An 18,054-nucleotide genomic window follows, 5' to 3' on the forward strand; every position below is an offset into this window, starting at 1 on the left:
TGGACATTAACCAGAGTCTGGAGTTCGAAGATGGAGATGAACAGGAAGAAGGCCAGTAACACAAATTAGTGAATAAATGTGAGACTATAAAGTGTCAGTTATATTTGTGAAGTAAGGCTTTACAAGAAAAGGTGGCTGAGAAAGAATGGACTTTTGTTGATTTTATTGAACAGTATTTTAAAAAGATCAACATCCTGGAAGAAAGCTGTGGTGGATGTAATACCTAAAGGTGGTAAAGACCTAATAGACCCAGCTTCATGCAAGCCCATTTCAATTTTAAACCATGATTATAAAATGTTTATGTCCATAATAGCTAAAATAATGTGAAAGTTGCTGCCAAATTTGACAGATAGAACAATGATGATCCAGAGGGAAGCAGAATGCAAGAAAATGCCCCTGTTGGTGGTGGGTCTCGAAGAAAGCATTCAGCAGAGTAAGCTGGAATTTTATGAGTAGGACAATGAAAGCATTTGCATTTCCTGACACAATAATAAGGTTAATTAGGAGGCTATATGAGGGAACAGAGGTAAAAATCAAAGCGGAAGTGTTCCTCTTTATGTTGTGCCTTAATAGAGGAACCAGGCAGGGGTGTCCTCTTTCCCATTAATTATCTGAGTTATATTTAGAACCACTGGCAAAGAAAATAAGAGACTCAGATATTTAAATATATAACTTGTATGGCATTCAAGAAAAGTTGGCTTTATTTGCAGATGATACTATTTTGTACTGAACAAATCCAGAAAAGGACATCTCAGTGTAATGAAGATAAAACAAAGACTATAGCTGTAAACTATGTACCCACCCTTGAACTGGTTCAGCAATTCCCATATTTATGTGGACATGATGCAGCGGTAGCGTTGTTGCCTCACAGCAAGAGGTTCTTTCATTCGATTCTCAGCTGGAGTGCAGGGAGTGCCTTCTGTGTGGAGTCTGCATGTCCTCCCCGAGGTTGGGTGAGCGGGCGTTCGAAAGACATGTGTAAATGGGCGTGCCTTCGTTGAAGGTTGAATGTCGAGTTGGCACCTCGGCGTTCGTCAAAATCTACTGCCAATCATTAGCAGACCGGAGTTCCGCTGTGGCGACCCCTAACCGGGAAAAGCCGAAAGACAACATGTGGATATGATAAAATAAAGTATTTAGGAGTATGGCCTAAAAAGGGATTCTATTATGGCAACTAAGGATATGTGGGAAAAGACTAAAGAAAAGATGATACAAAAACGGAGAAACTGGAAGCTTTGTCTATGAATATGGATAGCAAGATACAAGCAGTAAAAATGTTTTCGGTCCCTTTAATTTTATACACAGATTAGGCATATTTTTATCAACCAGAGGGGAAGTTGTGGATAGTAATTAATACAGAGTTGAAGGATTTTATCTGGCAGGGGAAGAGGGTAACAGTCAAGTGGGACAAGTAGATCCTTCCAATAGAATAAGGAAGTTTAGGATTACCTGACTTAAGGGGATATTTTAGAGCTACACAATTAATGCTCTTATACATAACACAAGCAGAAAGGTACAGTTTAAAGTGGAAAAGACTGATAATGAAGCAGGGGAGAATTAAGGAAATAAAGAAATAGTGGGATTTTGGATGGAGATCCTTAATGAGAATAACAGTCATATGGAATGTTAAATTCATAATGTAGCAGAATGCATACCAAGAACTTAGTCAACACTGGAATGCAGAAAAGGTAAACTGGCAATAGGGATGACTGCAATTAGGGGAACAGAGAATAGGGAAGAGGGTGCTGTAATGTACTGGATAAGGCTAAGTAACCAAGATATTGGGAGCAAATAATTAGATTACGAATGGGAAGAGACCTGAAAATAATCATAAAAGGTTTTACTTTAATGTGGCTACTTCATTGTGAAAATAAGCCTTTTTTTACTTGTTAGTTTGTTGTGTGAAAGTAACTTGTCTGACATTTGGTGGTAAGTTATAAAAAAGTCCTAATTTTCATCATAACTACTTTATTAATGCTATAGTTTCAAAGCATTCTTTATGCAGTTTTTCACCCATCACAATCTGACAGACAGTAAATGTTGTTTGGATTTTGTTCATACCTGTAACCTTTCCTCCTGTTGGCAAATAGATAATACAGCAAAACCATAAATGCACTAACTTGGATTCAGAAACATTTTCTGCGTCACAGTAAGTGATTCTACATAATGAGCAGCCATGTGAAGGGTGTGGGTGATTCAAAGACATGGTGAGTGCCAAGTGAAGAAAGCTGAGAAATCATGTGGCCTGTATAGTATGTTAATGGGGATATAATGACAAGGTAACGAGCAACATTACTAAAATGAATATCGCCATGACACGTGGCTTGAGCTATGAGAATGTGTTCATACATAAATTTTGTAACTGAACTGGATAAAATTTCTCAGATGTTTCTTGAACGGGGGTACCCACAGGAACTGTTGAGCAAAATAGTGAACAGGTTCTTAACGGCTGGGGTTCAAGGTTTAAACCACTCTTAGGAGATGACACCTACATGTTTCGGAGTAAAAAGGAAAGTAGCAGCAAAATTTTAACAGTATGGTAGCTCCATCTGGTGTTGGTTCAAAGGGAATTAAAGACAGAATTTCCAAAAACTTGATTATTTTTAAGGGGAACCCTGAGATCTTTGAAGTATTGGGGAGTGGACCTAATTCTGTTTTAAAACTGGTAGAAATCTAAAATATTACTTTGAACATGTTAGGAGTCCTACTTTCTCCAACGTCAAAGGAACCGTTAGTTGCAGAACATGTAAACAATGTCCTTATATTTCAGAAGGGCCCACTATCTCTCTACAGAATACTCCCTTCAAACTTCACTTGAAAAAAGGTAATTGTGCTACTAGAGGTATTACTTGTATTGCAATTTGCAATAAATGTGGATTTTTTTTTTTTTTTTTGTGGTGAAGACAGGAAGACAATTGAGGAAAAGAATCTATGAACATCAGTATGCGATTTCTAAAGGGAATCCCAACAACAGACCTTTTTAAGCACACCTTGGTTTGTACAGGGTTTACAAAATTTTGTTTTGGTATTTTGGATATTATTCCAAAGAAATCAAGGGGAGGATGGTGGAGTTGTAAACTGAAAGACGGGAATTACAGTGGCAATTAAAATTAAATTCCACGACACCCACAGGTTTAAATGAAAACCTCTCCATTCTTGTTTTAAAGATGGGGCACAAAACTTGTAGAACGGGATTGAGTATTGAATGCTCATCTTTTCATTTACACCTTGTAAGACGGTTTATATATGCTTGACATGACATTTTTATTTACCTTTTGGGATTTTCACTGGCAAGTTCTGTGAGTCATAAGACATTTTTTATTAGGGCTCACACCTCTGTTTTTAGTTTTATATTTTACTTTTAACATTGTTATGGTACATTTCCTTTTTGAGGTATTAACATTATTTAACTCAATTGAGTCATGTGACCTTAATTAATATTAGAACAAATGTAATTAAGAATTGCAAGTTTTGATTTTATTTAGTTCTGAAAAAATCCCAACAGTGTTCGGGTCAAAAGCGATTGACTGTTCTTTAATAAGTCTTTTAAGGATTAAGAAACCTTGATTCGGGTGATTTACTACATCAGGAAATGTGGAGATTTTTTGTATTTGTAGCAGTGTGTCTTATACCGGCATTGTTACAAGTTTATTCTTAAGGCACATCTCATGCTATGGTTTTTGTTACATAGAAAAATGGAAATTGTTGTAACAATACACTCAGAAAAATGTTATGGGGAGGAATGAGGTTTAACAGAAGGCAGGAATTGAACAATTTATGTAATGTCGGTTTGGTTATACTGTATAAAGCAATATATGTGATGTAAAATGTTTGTAAATGTGAATTCTAATATGATTTGATTACGTTTATATAAATGTAAGTTTACCTAAGTCACAAGTGATAATTCAATAAAGGTGTTATAAAAAAGTAATCTGAGTATATAAAGAGGGTAACACTGAAAAATTCTGTGAAATATACTTAAAATGCAAACAATTATGTCAGTGAGCACTCTGTAGGACAATGGAATTGATGAATACACTCACCCTGCATCACCCAGAGACTGACCGCAATCTTTTATGGAATTGTGATTGCTTCATGTCTCAGTAGGAATAGGACCCTAATTGTGGTACTAGTCATTCAAGTTCAAAGAGTGACCTGAAGGATGCCGGGAATTGGTTAAGACACATTAGAATGAACCTCTGACAAAGGGTCATCTATCCTGGGGACGAGCTGAAACAGACATCCACAACAGGCGTGACTGCTGGCAAAAGCTGGAAAGACAGGCTCCAAGCAGCAGGCAGAAAGCACATGTGCATGAAATGTGTCAGTGGTATATGTCAACATTAGAACACAAACACTGCATTTTGTAGCCCAAATTCTGACAAGAAGGTGAGATGTAGTACATACAAAAAGTATAAAGTAGCCACATCTGATAAGATATGCAGCAGCAACCAGCTATTCCCTCCTACTGCTTAGAAAATAACACATGGTTACTAAAAGTATTCCCTGAAGGAAAGAAGAGGGACTCTCCCATGTGGTGATGTGGAGTGCTATGCCATTCACATGGGCACAAGAAGGGTTTAGAAGGTCAATATGATGTGTGTGTGTGTGTGTGTGTGTGGGGGGGGGTGGAGGTAAAATCATTTATGCAGACACAATATCAAGTAGCTAAATCCCAAATTAAAGACCTGGTAAGTTCTCCTCAAATTTTAAGAATAAAATAGGTGTTATTTGCCAGTATACCATTTCTTTACTACAAGCACAAAAAACACTTACTATTGTAATCCATGACATTTATTCTCACCTGAACATCCTTTCTGTCTTTCATGCAAACAGCAGCTGCAGGGTGACTCAAATATGCTGAACCTTCCAAGTTCTTTGAATTTGCTAAGGAAACTTTGCTCTTCTTTCTGTGTGTGTACTGCAAGAACTTCCTTGGTGAGCCCCATTTTCTTATAAGGTTCCTTCGCTTGGTTTACAGAAGTAGTAGTAACAAATGAAGACAGAGGAAGATGACCGTCCATATAATCTGTTCCACCAGACCCATCTTCTATAATTTCTGAAAAAAAAATGATTTGGTCATAAAAACAAACATGAGACTCTCTCAAAATTGAGAAAGATAGAATTAAAACTGAATTTGGTTCAAACTAATACATGAAGACATTTTGAGGCTCATCTAAAATTTGTGACAGAAAAAAAAAAATCTTTATTTTTGTAAGTGTGTGACAACCCTACTTAAACCTGGGGCAGTAACTAAGGGAGCCTCAATCCTCACCACTGTCTCCAGTAAGGGAGCGTCACTGAAAGCAGAATAGAAATACAAAATTTCCCCTAACAATATACCAGGAATAGGCTCTAAACCTGGGACTGGACTATATGTTTCACTCCAGGCCCCCAAATGAGTCTTCACACTAATCACTGCAGAATACTGTGTCCCAGTTCTAGGTAGCTGACACGCTCACTCTTAAATATTCGATATTCACACATACAAACACTTTGGGAAAGACTGACACAGACTTACCTGTTATGTCCTCTTTCCCAAATTACCAGGTAACTGCTGCCACCAGTCAAATACCACAATACCCTTCAAAAGGGGGTGTTCAATTATACTGGGTAAAATAAATACTGATATAAATGGTAGCATGTAATCCAAGCAGTAAGGCTTTTCCCAGTGGCCCTGGTGTTATCACAATAAGAATAAACACACTCAGGTTACTAAAAGTACTTTCTAAATAACCAGCCACAAAAAATGTAGTGAAATATTTAATAATAAATAAAATGATTTAAAACATGTACACACTGAATAACTCATTCTAATAAACCACAAAGTTTTGAACACAGGAATTATGAAAATACCACTGTAGATTAGGTTTCACACTGATTATAGAAAAAAAACTGTAAACTAACAGTAGTTCCCTAATTGTCTAAATATTAACTGTCCATGTCTAATCTAATTAACTCAGCAAGCCAAGATGATACTCTTACTTCTGCCAGGCAAGATAAGAATTTATGCCCACTCTTTAGACTGTTGTTTGGTCCTAGGCAACTGGAATAACTTCTCCTACTATTACCGTTGAATAGCTCTGGAAAACCATAACTACTGATCTGGAAAACAACAACTGACAAATGAACAACTGCGCAACTACAACAAATACTATACTTTAACTCAGAACCTGCTTTTATAGCAGAATTTTTTTTAAAAGTCACAGAAAGCTGTTATGAGAATTCTACTCTCTGATATCAGACTTAAAAAGTAAACAAAACAGCTGCTGTGGAGATTCATTCCTTTCAGCTCTGGCAAACGATGACATCACATCTTGATTGGCATAACCTACTAAATAAAAAACAATTTTATTGACAAAATTATAGCTAGTCATGCAGGCATATATAACATGGTAATTTACAATTATTTACAAGTATTTACAAAACTTCAGCCAGTCATGGTAGCACAGATAATATCCAATATCCTCACAAAGTGAAACACCATTCTTTGCGGTGCTGGGTGTATTTATTTAAATATAATTTTTTAGAGCTCTTTTTACTGAAGAAAATTTTCACACACACACATTTTATATATATATATATATATATATATATATATATATATATATATATACACACACACACACCTATATATACATACACACACACACCTATATTTTATATATATATATATATATATATATATATATATATATATATATATATATATATATATATATATATATACACACACACACACACACCTATATATATATATATATATATACACACATACACACACACAAAATGAAAGCATAATATGAAATTCCAAAACATTTAAATTCCATCAGACTAAAACTACCCTACATCATATACCCAAAAACACCACCAAAAATCAAGTGATGTCTTGGTAGCGATAATGTAAGGGAAAGGTTTTTAGTAATATAATGTGTAGGGTTAGGGTTAGCACATATGAGTAAGGTGGTGCATGGGGCGAATGTAAGCTAACCCTGCTCCTGCTACTAACCCCGTATACATTACTTTACTTATAAATTTTTCCCTGACAGTACCAGTGCACAGACCATACACACAAAACCAATCATGTGAAATGATAAACCTGTGGCTTAACTGACCCCTACTCTAACCTGTGAAGACTTGCACATGCAGACCACCAACTGCTATATATTTTTCAGTCATGTGTTCACTTCCTGCACACTCCTACCTTCAAACACTATAAATATCAGCATTCAGTCTAATCTAATTAACTCGGCAAGCCAAGATTATACTCTTACTTCTGTGCTTTCAGTGTTTTTCACCACCTTAAAACCTTTTCAATCAAATGTGCTTTAGTTATTTTCAGCTATTACTATTCATGTGTGTGTGTGTGTATATATATATATATATATATATATGTGCACATACACAATATATATATATATATATATGTATATACATATACACATATACATATGTATATGGATCTAGGACAGTTGATCGAAAGACCAACTGTCCAAATCCAACCCTACCGAACACCGTTTAAAAAAACTGCTTTCACCTGAAAAAGCAGTTTCGGTAAATGGAAGGTAAAACACACACATGCATTTTACACACACACACACACATACACACACACACACAAAAACAAAAAAAACCCCACGCACACCATATTTACGCAGAGAGCCTTCACCCCCCCTGCACCCTCCCACATGGGGGCTCCACCCCCCCACACACCCCTACTTTTATATTCTTACTCCGAGATCTAAATATATGTGTGTGTTTATGTGTGGGTTGACTAAGAAAGTAAGACTGAATGACCCAAACATCAATACTGCAAATGTCAGCATGCTACTACGTTTGCACCGAGCAACAGCTGTGGTGCATGCAAAAGTAAAACTTAAAAATTAACAAAAATTTTTTTTTTGCAGGGGGACAAGCCCCCCACACACACACACATCTTCCACATACCCTGCTAATTATACATACTAACTTGTGAGTACTCTGCACCCACATACCTGTGGCCAAATAGTGAGAGTAGGGAACAGGTGGAGGAGACCCTGGAGAGGTGAAGATATGCTCTAGAGAGAAGAGGAATGAAGGTCAGCAGGACTAAGACAGAATATATGGGTGTGAATGAGAGGGAGGATAGAGGAGTGGTGAGGATGCAGGGAGTAGAGGTGGCAAAGGTGGATGCGTTTAAGTACTTGGGATCAACAGTTCAGAGTAATGGTGAGTGTGGAAGAGAGGTGAAGAAGAGAGTACAGTGAGGATGGAGTGGGTGGAGAAGAGTGTCAGGAGTGATTTGTGACAGACGAGTACCAGTAAGAGTGAAAGAAAAGGTCTACAAGAGGGTTGTGAGACCAGCTATTTTATATGGGTTGGAGACAGTAGCATTGACAAATAGGCAGGAGTCAGAGCTTGAAGTGGCAGAGTTGAAGATGTTAAGATTTGCACTGGGTGTGACGAGGATGGGCAGGATTAGGAATAAGTATATTAGAGGGTCAGCCCAGGTTGGAAGGTTTGGAGACAAAGCCAGAGAGGCAAGATTACGTTGGTTTGGACATGAGCTGAGGAGGGATGCAGAGTATATTGGGAAAAAGATGCTAAGGATGAAGCTGCCAGGTAACAGGAAAAGAGGAAGGCCTAAGATAAGGTTTATGGATGTGGTGAGAGAGGACATGCAGGTGGTTGGTGTGACAGAGCAAGATGCAGAGGACAGGAAGAAATGGAAACAGTTGATCTGCTGTGGCGACCCCTAACGGGAGCAGCCAAAAGAAGAAGAAGATATATATATATATATATATATATATATATATATATATATATATACACAGATATATATATATATATATATATATATATATATATATATATATATATATATATATATATATATCTCAATATACACACACACACATATACACACGTAAATATATAGACAGATATACATAAAAATAAATACATATATAGATATGCATATATAGATGTACACACTGCAAGAAGATGCCACCTTAATAATAAACAGTACACCAGTAAGTGCATAATCAAATTCATGGGAACCTACTGAAACACCCACACACTATACTGATAAACAGGAATCTAAGAATGAAATAGCATATACATATGTAACAATGAATACAGTATCCAAAATGAAATTCAGAGACTGCAGGGAAAAAGTCATAAAATACACAATAAACATTGTACATAACCACAAAACCCTTTGTACTAACATACATACAACATACAATGAAACACAATGCATATTGAAATGTCAACATTACACACAGCAACATAAAAATTATCTTCCTCGTGAATTATACATGACTACTGAAAATTTCATGCTATCACCCAAAATACACGATGTAGTAAAATATATAGAAGACCTACTTACTGAAGTAATCTGGTTAGCTCCATAATTAATTTTACTGTCTAGAGAAACAGAACTCCCCCCATCAGTGTTCCATTCTGTTATCATGGATAGATATATTAAAATAAATAAATACATAAATAAATCATACTGTTATCTTGGAGTCATAAAAAGCAGTGCAGTGGGATGCTCCCTTTACCTCAAAATAAGATGAACTTACTTATGTCAAAAATAAGATAAATTCTCTGGATTGTGAGCCAGGCTAGACCAGATGTCATGTCTGAAGCTTCTTGTTTGGCAACTTGACATGGTACAGAGCATTCAAGAAAGAAAACTGTTCAGAAAATTCATTCTGTAAAGAAGCTCTAAAATTTCAACTTCTGGGGAATGAAGAACTCTTGAAATGGCTTGTCTTCAGTGATGCTGTACACAGAAACCTACTCAAATGTGGCAGTCAAAAGGGATTTCTGTTTGTTATGATGACAGACAGAAATAAAACCCACACCTCTTTGCTGGTTGTCAAAAGGGACTAAAATAGTGTTGTAGTACACTTAGAAACTCTTGTCATGTCAGGCAGCTTCAACAATACACTTCTTCCAATTATCCTCTCTTCTAAACTTACTACTGGTGACCCAAGATATGAAACCCATCTTATAATCAATGTCAAGAGATACTTATTTAACAAAGTTAACTCTGCAATCCACATCACAAAAAGTCTTTGTCTGGAAATTACTGGAATAAAAACTACTATTTAATTACTGGTGTTCTTTAATGTTGCAGTCCTATTTCTCATTATTTCACTCCAATCTTTTTAGTTGGAGTCTTTTTCTGGTGTGACTATTTATGCATGTTTTAACTTTTCTTTATTAAACATGTTCCACAGTAGTACTCAATGTTACAATGGCAATCATTTCAGTATACTACTCTATTATCTGACTACCCTAGATTTCAGCTATATTGCTATACGCCATCTCTCTGTCCACAAAGTATTTTTCTTCTCAATTTAATTGCCAGCATAGAGCAATGATCTCCAAGGACCAATGTCAGTCTCAGCCCGGAGGTAAAAAATGATGATGAACATAGAATACCATATAACACATTAAAGCAAACATAGATTGACTGAAAAAAATGTAAACCCAAGAAGTAACATTGTTACCTGGTCCACACAAGAAAGCATACATTATTTAGTGATACACATTGTACACATGATATGGAACACAAAGCAGTGATGGGGAAACAAGGAGGAAAGAAATATGAAAAAGGGGTATAGGTATTGTTGAACTTTTCTGAGACTGAGGTTACTACCTTGCTGTAGCACCTGTAGCTGCTTCACTTCATCTGTATCAGATTCTTCTTCTTTACTCACTTCAGAATTCTCCATTTCATCTTCATATGTTCTAAGTAACTCAATATCATTTCTGCAGTCTCAAGCTTCACCATTATAATGCAGTGTGGTTCTTTATTTCCCTCTTGACTTTTTTTAAGGCTGGAATGATGAACCTTTACAAAAAATGCTGCCATGCCTCACAAGTAATGCAGCTCTATCTTGGCCAATGAGGACTCCTGGTCCTTTCCACTCTGGACAGTCAAACCATCTGTAGTACACCTTATCTCGCATTTCAAACTAAGAACCATTTGCATAGTGCTCTCAGTATTATGTATAGACATTCAGCCTCAGTAAAAGGTACCCTTGATGAATGTAACATTTAATATGTTCTCCTATTGTCATTCTCCTTTTTGTCCCTTTTACAGTATGCAACTTATCAATCAGAACAGAAAGGAGACTGTTTCCAATTATACCCATAAAACATTGACTGTAACCACACATATTCTGAATAATATCTTTTTGCCAGACAACACTAGTCTAATGCCATTCCCCAGTCACATCACTATTAGCTTTAACTTTTAACATTATTTCTGTTAGCATCCAATTGTGCCTTTCCAGGAGGCAACTGGTTCATGGACCATCGGCATCACAATTTCAATAATGAAGCTTTCTTTCCATATTTTAATTATATCATTATATAATTCTCCATCCTTTTTCCTGAATAACTTCTGAGGTACAGCATGCTTGCCTACCTAGTAATGAATACATTTCTTTACAACATCGGATGAACTCTGTATTCATAATGCTTCTGGCACTAAAATGTGCAAACTGACTGATGACATGAAGATATCATAGGAAAAGTTAAAGTTCATGTAAATCTACAGCAACTGTCTCAAGCTTGTTGACAGTGGGCCTATGCTTTGGTCAGTTATACTTCAGCCAAAGTTCACAACTGTCAATCTGAAGACAGAAATATACTCAGTGTCGTTTCCTGAACTACAAAGCAGTTTCTGCAATCATTCCACAGATGTCTGCCAACCTGAAGGTGTAATGTCTTTAAAACGTTCTGCTTCTTCTCTCAGCTCATTCTCTAAAACCATGAGGACATCACTCTCACAAAGACTTTCCATAAGGTTTTTCTCTAGAAGGTTGACACAATAATTTCCAGGGATAGTAAATTTGAGTGTCACTGGTTGTTCAGACATCAATACATTTTCCATAGCCAGGAATATTCTGCTTTAATGTCTTACTCAGAATAAAAGTATCTCATCTAGAAATAATTCTATTTTGCTGGCATTTTCAGTCACTTGATGGAAGGCGCTACTTTTTCTATCTAAACCTGAAAGTCATTCTACCAGTTTTAAATACTCTTTCCTCCTTACTCTTAGTCTACCAATATATCTGTCTAACCATTCTCCACAAATGGTGTATATCCATGCTATATCAATTAGAGTCACTCCACAACATTCTACTACAAAAGTATCTGCATTTGAAATTGACTCTTTAGCACAAAAACATATGCCACATTCTTCTGTATCGTTAGAAGATAGTTTGCTTTCCTCTGTTATTTTAACTTTTTCACCTCTGTTTGGATTGACTTTAGACTACTGACAGGTGCTCTGAAATACAACACATTTGAATTCTCTGCCACATGTGTCTAGTGGACTTGTAACCGGCAGTGGAAGACTCAGTTCCTGCCCAGCTTACTACTTAATTTCTAATATGCTGAGTCCTACCTATATCAGTGCCCACTGCAGTGTCTGATGACTTTTCTCTGAAAATGTGTCTTAGAGGCTAACTTCAATGAAGCAAAAAAAAATGTTAATTGCATGCTGTTAATGATAAATGTCTATCATCTACATTTAAGTATACAGAATATAACAGCTTAAAAGCAAAGAACCCATATGAAAGCACATATATCATTGCATCTAACTACATCTTCCCCAAAACAATTACATAATCTGCCACAGAAACTCTCTATCATAATCCAATCAAAACTAGAGAATACCTCATAAATCTGATCTCTTTCTTCTCCCAAAAACACAGTAGATAACATCAAGTCTAGTTATTTAAACTGGACACACCTTCATCTGTGCTCAAATCCTCTGCGGGATCTTTGCATTGTTATGTCCCTAGCTCTCACAGTTAAGTGACTAAGCAACCACAAAGGCATGCTTTCATCTTTGCAACTCAAAACCATGAATCCAAATTATAACCTGACTTTTTTCATGTTTCATATACCTTATTTTAATAGAAACAGGCAGGATTCTATAGCTGGAAACAATCTTTTGCTGCCAGGAAAAATGTTGACCAAACAACTTAAGTTTTCAAGACATATAAAGATTATTATTTTGAACATCATAGATGTAGAAACACCACTGGAACCCACCCATTAGTCGCAATTTAAACTGCAGCAAAATGTATATACCTCACTGCTAGAAAGCCAAGACTCTGCTTCAAAACTGTGAAAAGCAAGAGGTGACATGAAGTGGTAAAAATATATCAGAAGAAAAAAGCAGTTGAAGTCCATAGAAATGAAATAAACTGCAACTACCCAAGTCCCACGATTAACAGTAGATGTTCAAATTTCACACATTTTCACATGAAAGAAAGATTAGTGTAACTGTGGGAACAATACACACAGGGGAAGAATCAGGTTTAAAAAAGGCAGGACCTAAATGACCTATGTAATGTTTGACTGAAAATGAATGGGTAGATAAGTGATATCTAATTTTTATTTCATTACCCTACTTTTTTATTGCTGTGGTGGTGGTGCTGCGGCAGCGTTGTCGCTTCTTCTGTGTGGAAACATGCGTGAATGGGCGTACCTTCATTGAAGGTTGTGCGTCAGGGCTGGCAACTCGGTACGTAAAAATCTACTGCCAATCATTAGCGGAAAAGAGTTCCGCTGTGGCGACCCCTAACCGGGAAAAGCCGAAAGATACAACAACAACCCTACTTTTTTATTTCAGTTATTATTGGCACATGGAGTGAAATAGTTACTGGATGAGTATCAATATGTTAATCAGGTTTAAAAAAAGGCAGGACCTAAATGACCTATGTAATGTTTGACTGAAAATGAATGGGTAGATAAGTGTTATCTAATTTTTATTTCATTACCCTACTTTTTTATTTCAGTTATTATTGGCACATGGAGTGAAATAGTTACTGGATGAGTATCAATATGTTAAATTAAATGCATGTGTTCCTGTGAAATATTTCTGTCTAGCTATCCCAGTTTTTGTACCTTGGGGAATAATATGTAAATTCTCTCCAAATTCCTTCTACTGAATTCACATCTTCCATACTAAATATTTTAAACATTTCTTCAAAAACCTACCCTGTTTTGTAACATTTTCTCAGATACGTCCTCACTGTTGCAAATCAAATTCCAGTCCCCAATTATATGCAATGTTTCCTGCTGAAAGCTGATTATTTCGCCCAGAAGTTTCTTAATTTCCATTGAAGCAGTTTTACGTGGAATATAAACACATGCCAGTGTAATCCTCCTCCCTTGCCAGTAGTCCCTTTCTGCTACTTATTTACCATTATCTTTTTTCTCTTCTATCACTATGGGAGCTCCTCTAGCAATTAATACAAATACTCCCCTTTTTTGCCCCAGATATTCTGCTGAATAACCATCCTGAAATCCTTTATCAAATTCACATGCTCATTTCAAGCGCGTCTCCTGTAGCATAGCTATTTTCACCATGCATTTCTAAATACAGTTCACTACTCTTTCTTTTTTATATATAGTTGTGAGACCATTCATGTTCAAAGAGATGGAAGTTCTTTGATCTACAAATGACACAAACTTTTCAAAGTATTTAAGTGCCTGCATTTTTAATCAAGAGAAAATACTAGTTGTTGGCATACATCTGGGTAGCAAAGCCGTCTCACCCCCACCCCCCCAATCTTTTTTCAGGGACAAGAAAAAAATGGAATGACTGTTTCAAACTGTTTAATTAAGGTATCTTGGCTAAGTATTCTGGGTTAGTCCACAATAAAATATCATCCTTAAGAAAGTTACATTGAAGGGTTCATTTACCAATATGGTCTGCCTCTCTTAAATGTGTATGGCCAATATAGTTGGCACTAAGAAAAGAGCTTTCTAAAAAAAACTACTTAAAAGCAAAAGTTGTCATCAGCTGAAATGAAGGGAGGCACACTTCTCTATCATGAAACTGTGATCTTAAAGTTCAACAAAAAAGGATTCCAAGAAATACCTGTAATTACTCAAAACTGGTAAATTAGACTTTATCCTAGCCTTGATGTTAGTTTTAGATGTATGCAAAAGACACCTTGACTGGGGTACTGCTAAGTCTGGAGTCAACAATATGTTTCTAATCAGACAGGGTTTTTTCCTTGTTTTGTCTCCAACTGTTACCCCTTTATAACTACTCCACAACGGCCAAGGCATCTCTTGTAGTCTTGGAGGAAACTGACATCTATACTTTCAGGTACAGGATTTGTCCCCCCTTCTGACCTTTGGTTCTGTTCAAACACTGTGCCAGATCAAAAGCCAAACCTGGAGATTTAGAGCTTTCCAGCAACCAATACTGGTGGGACCTCATTTAAGAAACAAGATATCAGCATCACAGGAGCTCTTGTTCTTTAAGTCCAGGGCAATTCATTAGCTGAGGATCTGCTGAATGTGAAAGTGTTGCAAACAATTTCTCACAACTTGCAAATGGACAGCAGCATTAGATATTAAAAAAAGAACCGCGCCCACAGACTCAAAAACATGTTTATTTCATCATTGTTTGGTGTTTCCTGCATTTTAACACCACTTTGGGACTATTTAGAGCTTTTTAGATATTTTTATACGCAATTTCTGACTGACCACATGGGGTCTGGCATCTTGAAATAATTCTGATTGTTTAGTCTGCCTCTAAGTATCCCAGAACGCACTGTTTGTCTCCAAAAAATTGCATCATGTCTGACACTTTTTCCCTAAAGTTCCTGTCAGTGCACTGATTTTACAGGCATTCACTTCTGTGTAATAGTCACCTACTTTTGGTTAAAATGTTATCCTTTTTCAATGACTACTTCAAACACAAGCAGTGCAAATGCTACAGAACAGAATTGAAAAGTGCATTTTATTGCTCTTTCTTCTTAGAAATGCTAACTTGATTTCTTTTGTAAAGGCTGAAATCTAGTTCTTCAAGGTATCTCCCCTCCCCATTCATACCTACCTTCCCTAGCTGTCAAAGAGCTAAGGGTAATTTGACCCATTATCTGCATGTGACTGACAGCTCACAGCAGGTGACCAGACTAATGTACCGTTTTCTTGTCAGCCTTTCTTTCCTTACAGTGGGAGACTTTTTTTGTTGCACTCCTCCTGTCAAATTTAGAACCAAGCTCCATAGCACTGGGAATAATCACTGCTTTGCAAAGCATCAAACTCCCACTTATTTTTCCTTCCTGTTTGGTTAAATAGCTAACAAAATGATACACTATAAACACACACACACACATGCCCCTAGCTTGCGTTCACACACACACACTTGCCCCTAGCTTGCATTCACACACACACACTTGCCCCTTGCTTGCATTCATTCACACACACACTTGCCCCTTGCTTGCATTAACACACACACATACACACACCCACACACACTTGCCCCTTGCATTCACACACACACACACACACACTTGCCCCTTGCTTACACACACACACACTTGCCCCTTGCTTGCATTCACACACACACACTTGCCCCTTGCTTGCATTCACACACACACACTTGCCCCTTGCTTGCATTCATACACACACACACACACACACACACACTTGCCCCTTGCTTGCATTCACACACACACACACACACACACACACACCCACACACACTTGCCCCTTGCATTCACACATATACACACACACACACACACACACACACACACACACACACACACACACACACACACACTTGCCCCTTGCTTGCATTCACACACACGCACACACACATGCCCCTTGCTTATACACACACACACACACTTGCATGGGACATGAGAAACCAGAAGGCAGCATTCACACACACAAACACGTGTCGATTTGAGAATGAAGATGCCAGCATTAGATACAAAACAGAACCGCGCAGCAGCAGTAACAAATAATCAATATAACCCAGCAGCAGCAAACAAACAAAAAAGAACTAGGCTAAGCTATAAAAAGTCGGCAGCAGCATATATTGAAGCACATGGTAGGTACCCTCGCAAACAGAAAGCATAAACTATATCACTATGCACTGAGAAACTTGGGATCCCTAAATTTCATGGCTAGGAATGACTTACCTTACCGATGAAGTACAAAAATGTAGGCAATCCGAACTTTCCAGAAGTCCCTCCAACGAACGCACTCGACAGGATACACTTACAATAAAAAGTAGTTCCACAAAGCACCAGCTAGTTTTTATCAAGTTAAGAGTGGGCTGGGCAAGGCAGCTCTGACATCACAATGTGGGAGGTCCACTGGCTCTTCTACTGAGCATGCAAATCAGGCAGTGCTTACATCACTTTGGGGGAGGAAACGTCCCTGTAACTACAGCAAGAGCTCTGGCAGATGTGACATCATCATTTAAGAGCCAGCTAGAGGATTTTCAACTTGGTTTTCAAAGTGAAAGTAAAACAGTGTGGGGAATGGTAGCAAGCCTAAGATGTAAAACAGTTGAGTGGATTACTTTTTAAAGCTGCGGTTCTGATTTTTTGAGGCTGTATCAACTAACAGGGATTAAAAGAGACAAGCAGGTTGAGCAATCTGCTTGAATATCTTGTTGTTGTCCTTTAAAGAACACTATATTGATTACCACATTTTTATTTCTACATACTGTGCAATCCCCATTCATAAGTTCATAGGTTAGTACTAAGCTATCTGCCCTTGGGGGACACTAAGCCTAGCCAAAGGATACGGTAATATGGTAATGCATTTTTTGGCATTTAGCAATACTCCATGATTCTAGTGGTAGTTATTTGTTTGGGACAATCCTTCCATCAGGATGGCTATGTCTTCTGGGGATTCTATAACAGCATCCAGCTTGCAGTCATCTGCAAACTTAGTCAGCCAGAAGTCTTTACTAATGGCTTTAACTGTGGAGAAGTAGATGCCAAGCAGGAGAGGTCCCATCACTGAGCCCTGGGGGGAGTCCACTACTGAATGGTACATTTGTGGAGGTAACGTCCCCTGTTATGATTTCTTGCATTCTATCTGTGAGCCACTTGGTGATACACCAGGTGAAAGAGGGGTTTATTCCTAGTTTTCTTAACTTTTTGAGTGTGCTCAAGTAGGGCATTGTGTTAAATACATTTGCCAGGTCAAGGTAAGCAGTATGCAGTGTTTTACCTTATTCCATTGCCATGGTGACTCTTTCAATGAAATCTACCAGGC

General features: G+C 37.3%; 1 protein-coding gene across 1 annotated transcript in view; it reads right to left on the reverse strand.

The window, feature by feature from the left end:
- PER2 (period circadian regulator 2) overlaps nucleotides 1-18,054 on the reverse strand; it is a 1,339,110-nt gene that overhangs the window by 334,007 nt on the left and 987,049 nt on the right. The window contains exon 20 of the mRNA XM_044070032.1: nucleotides 4,805-5,059. Within this exon, the coding sequence (XP_043925967.1) occupies nucleotides 4,805-5,059 (255 nt within the window). The remainder of the gene's footprint in view (nucleotides 1-4,804; nucleotides 5,060-18,054) is intronic.

The sequence above is a fragment of the Protopterus annectens genome, chromosome 4.part1 (assembly GCF_019279795.1).
Source record: "Protopterus annectens isolate FY-2018-M chromosome 4.part1, PAN1.0, whole genome shotgun sequence".
NCBI classification, from domain to species: domain Eukaryota; kingdom Metazoa; phylum Chordata; order Ceratodontiformes; family Protopteridae; genus Protopterus; species Protopterus annectens.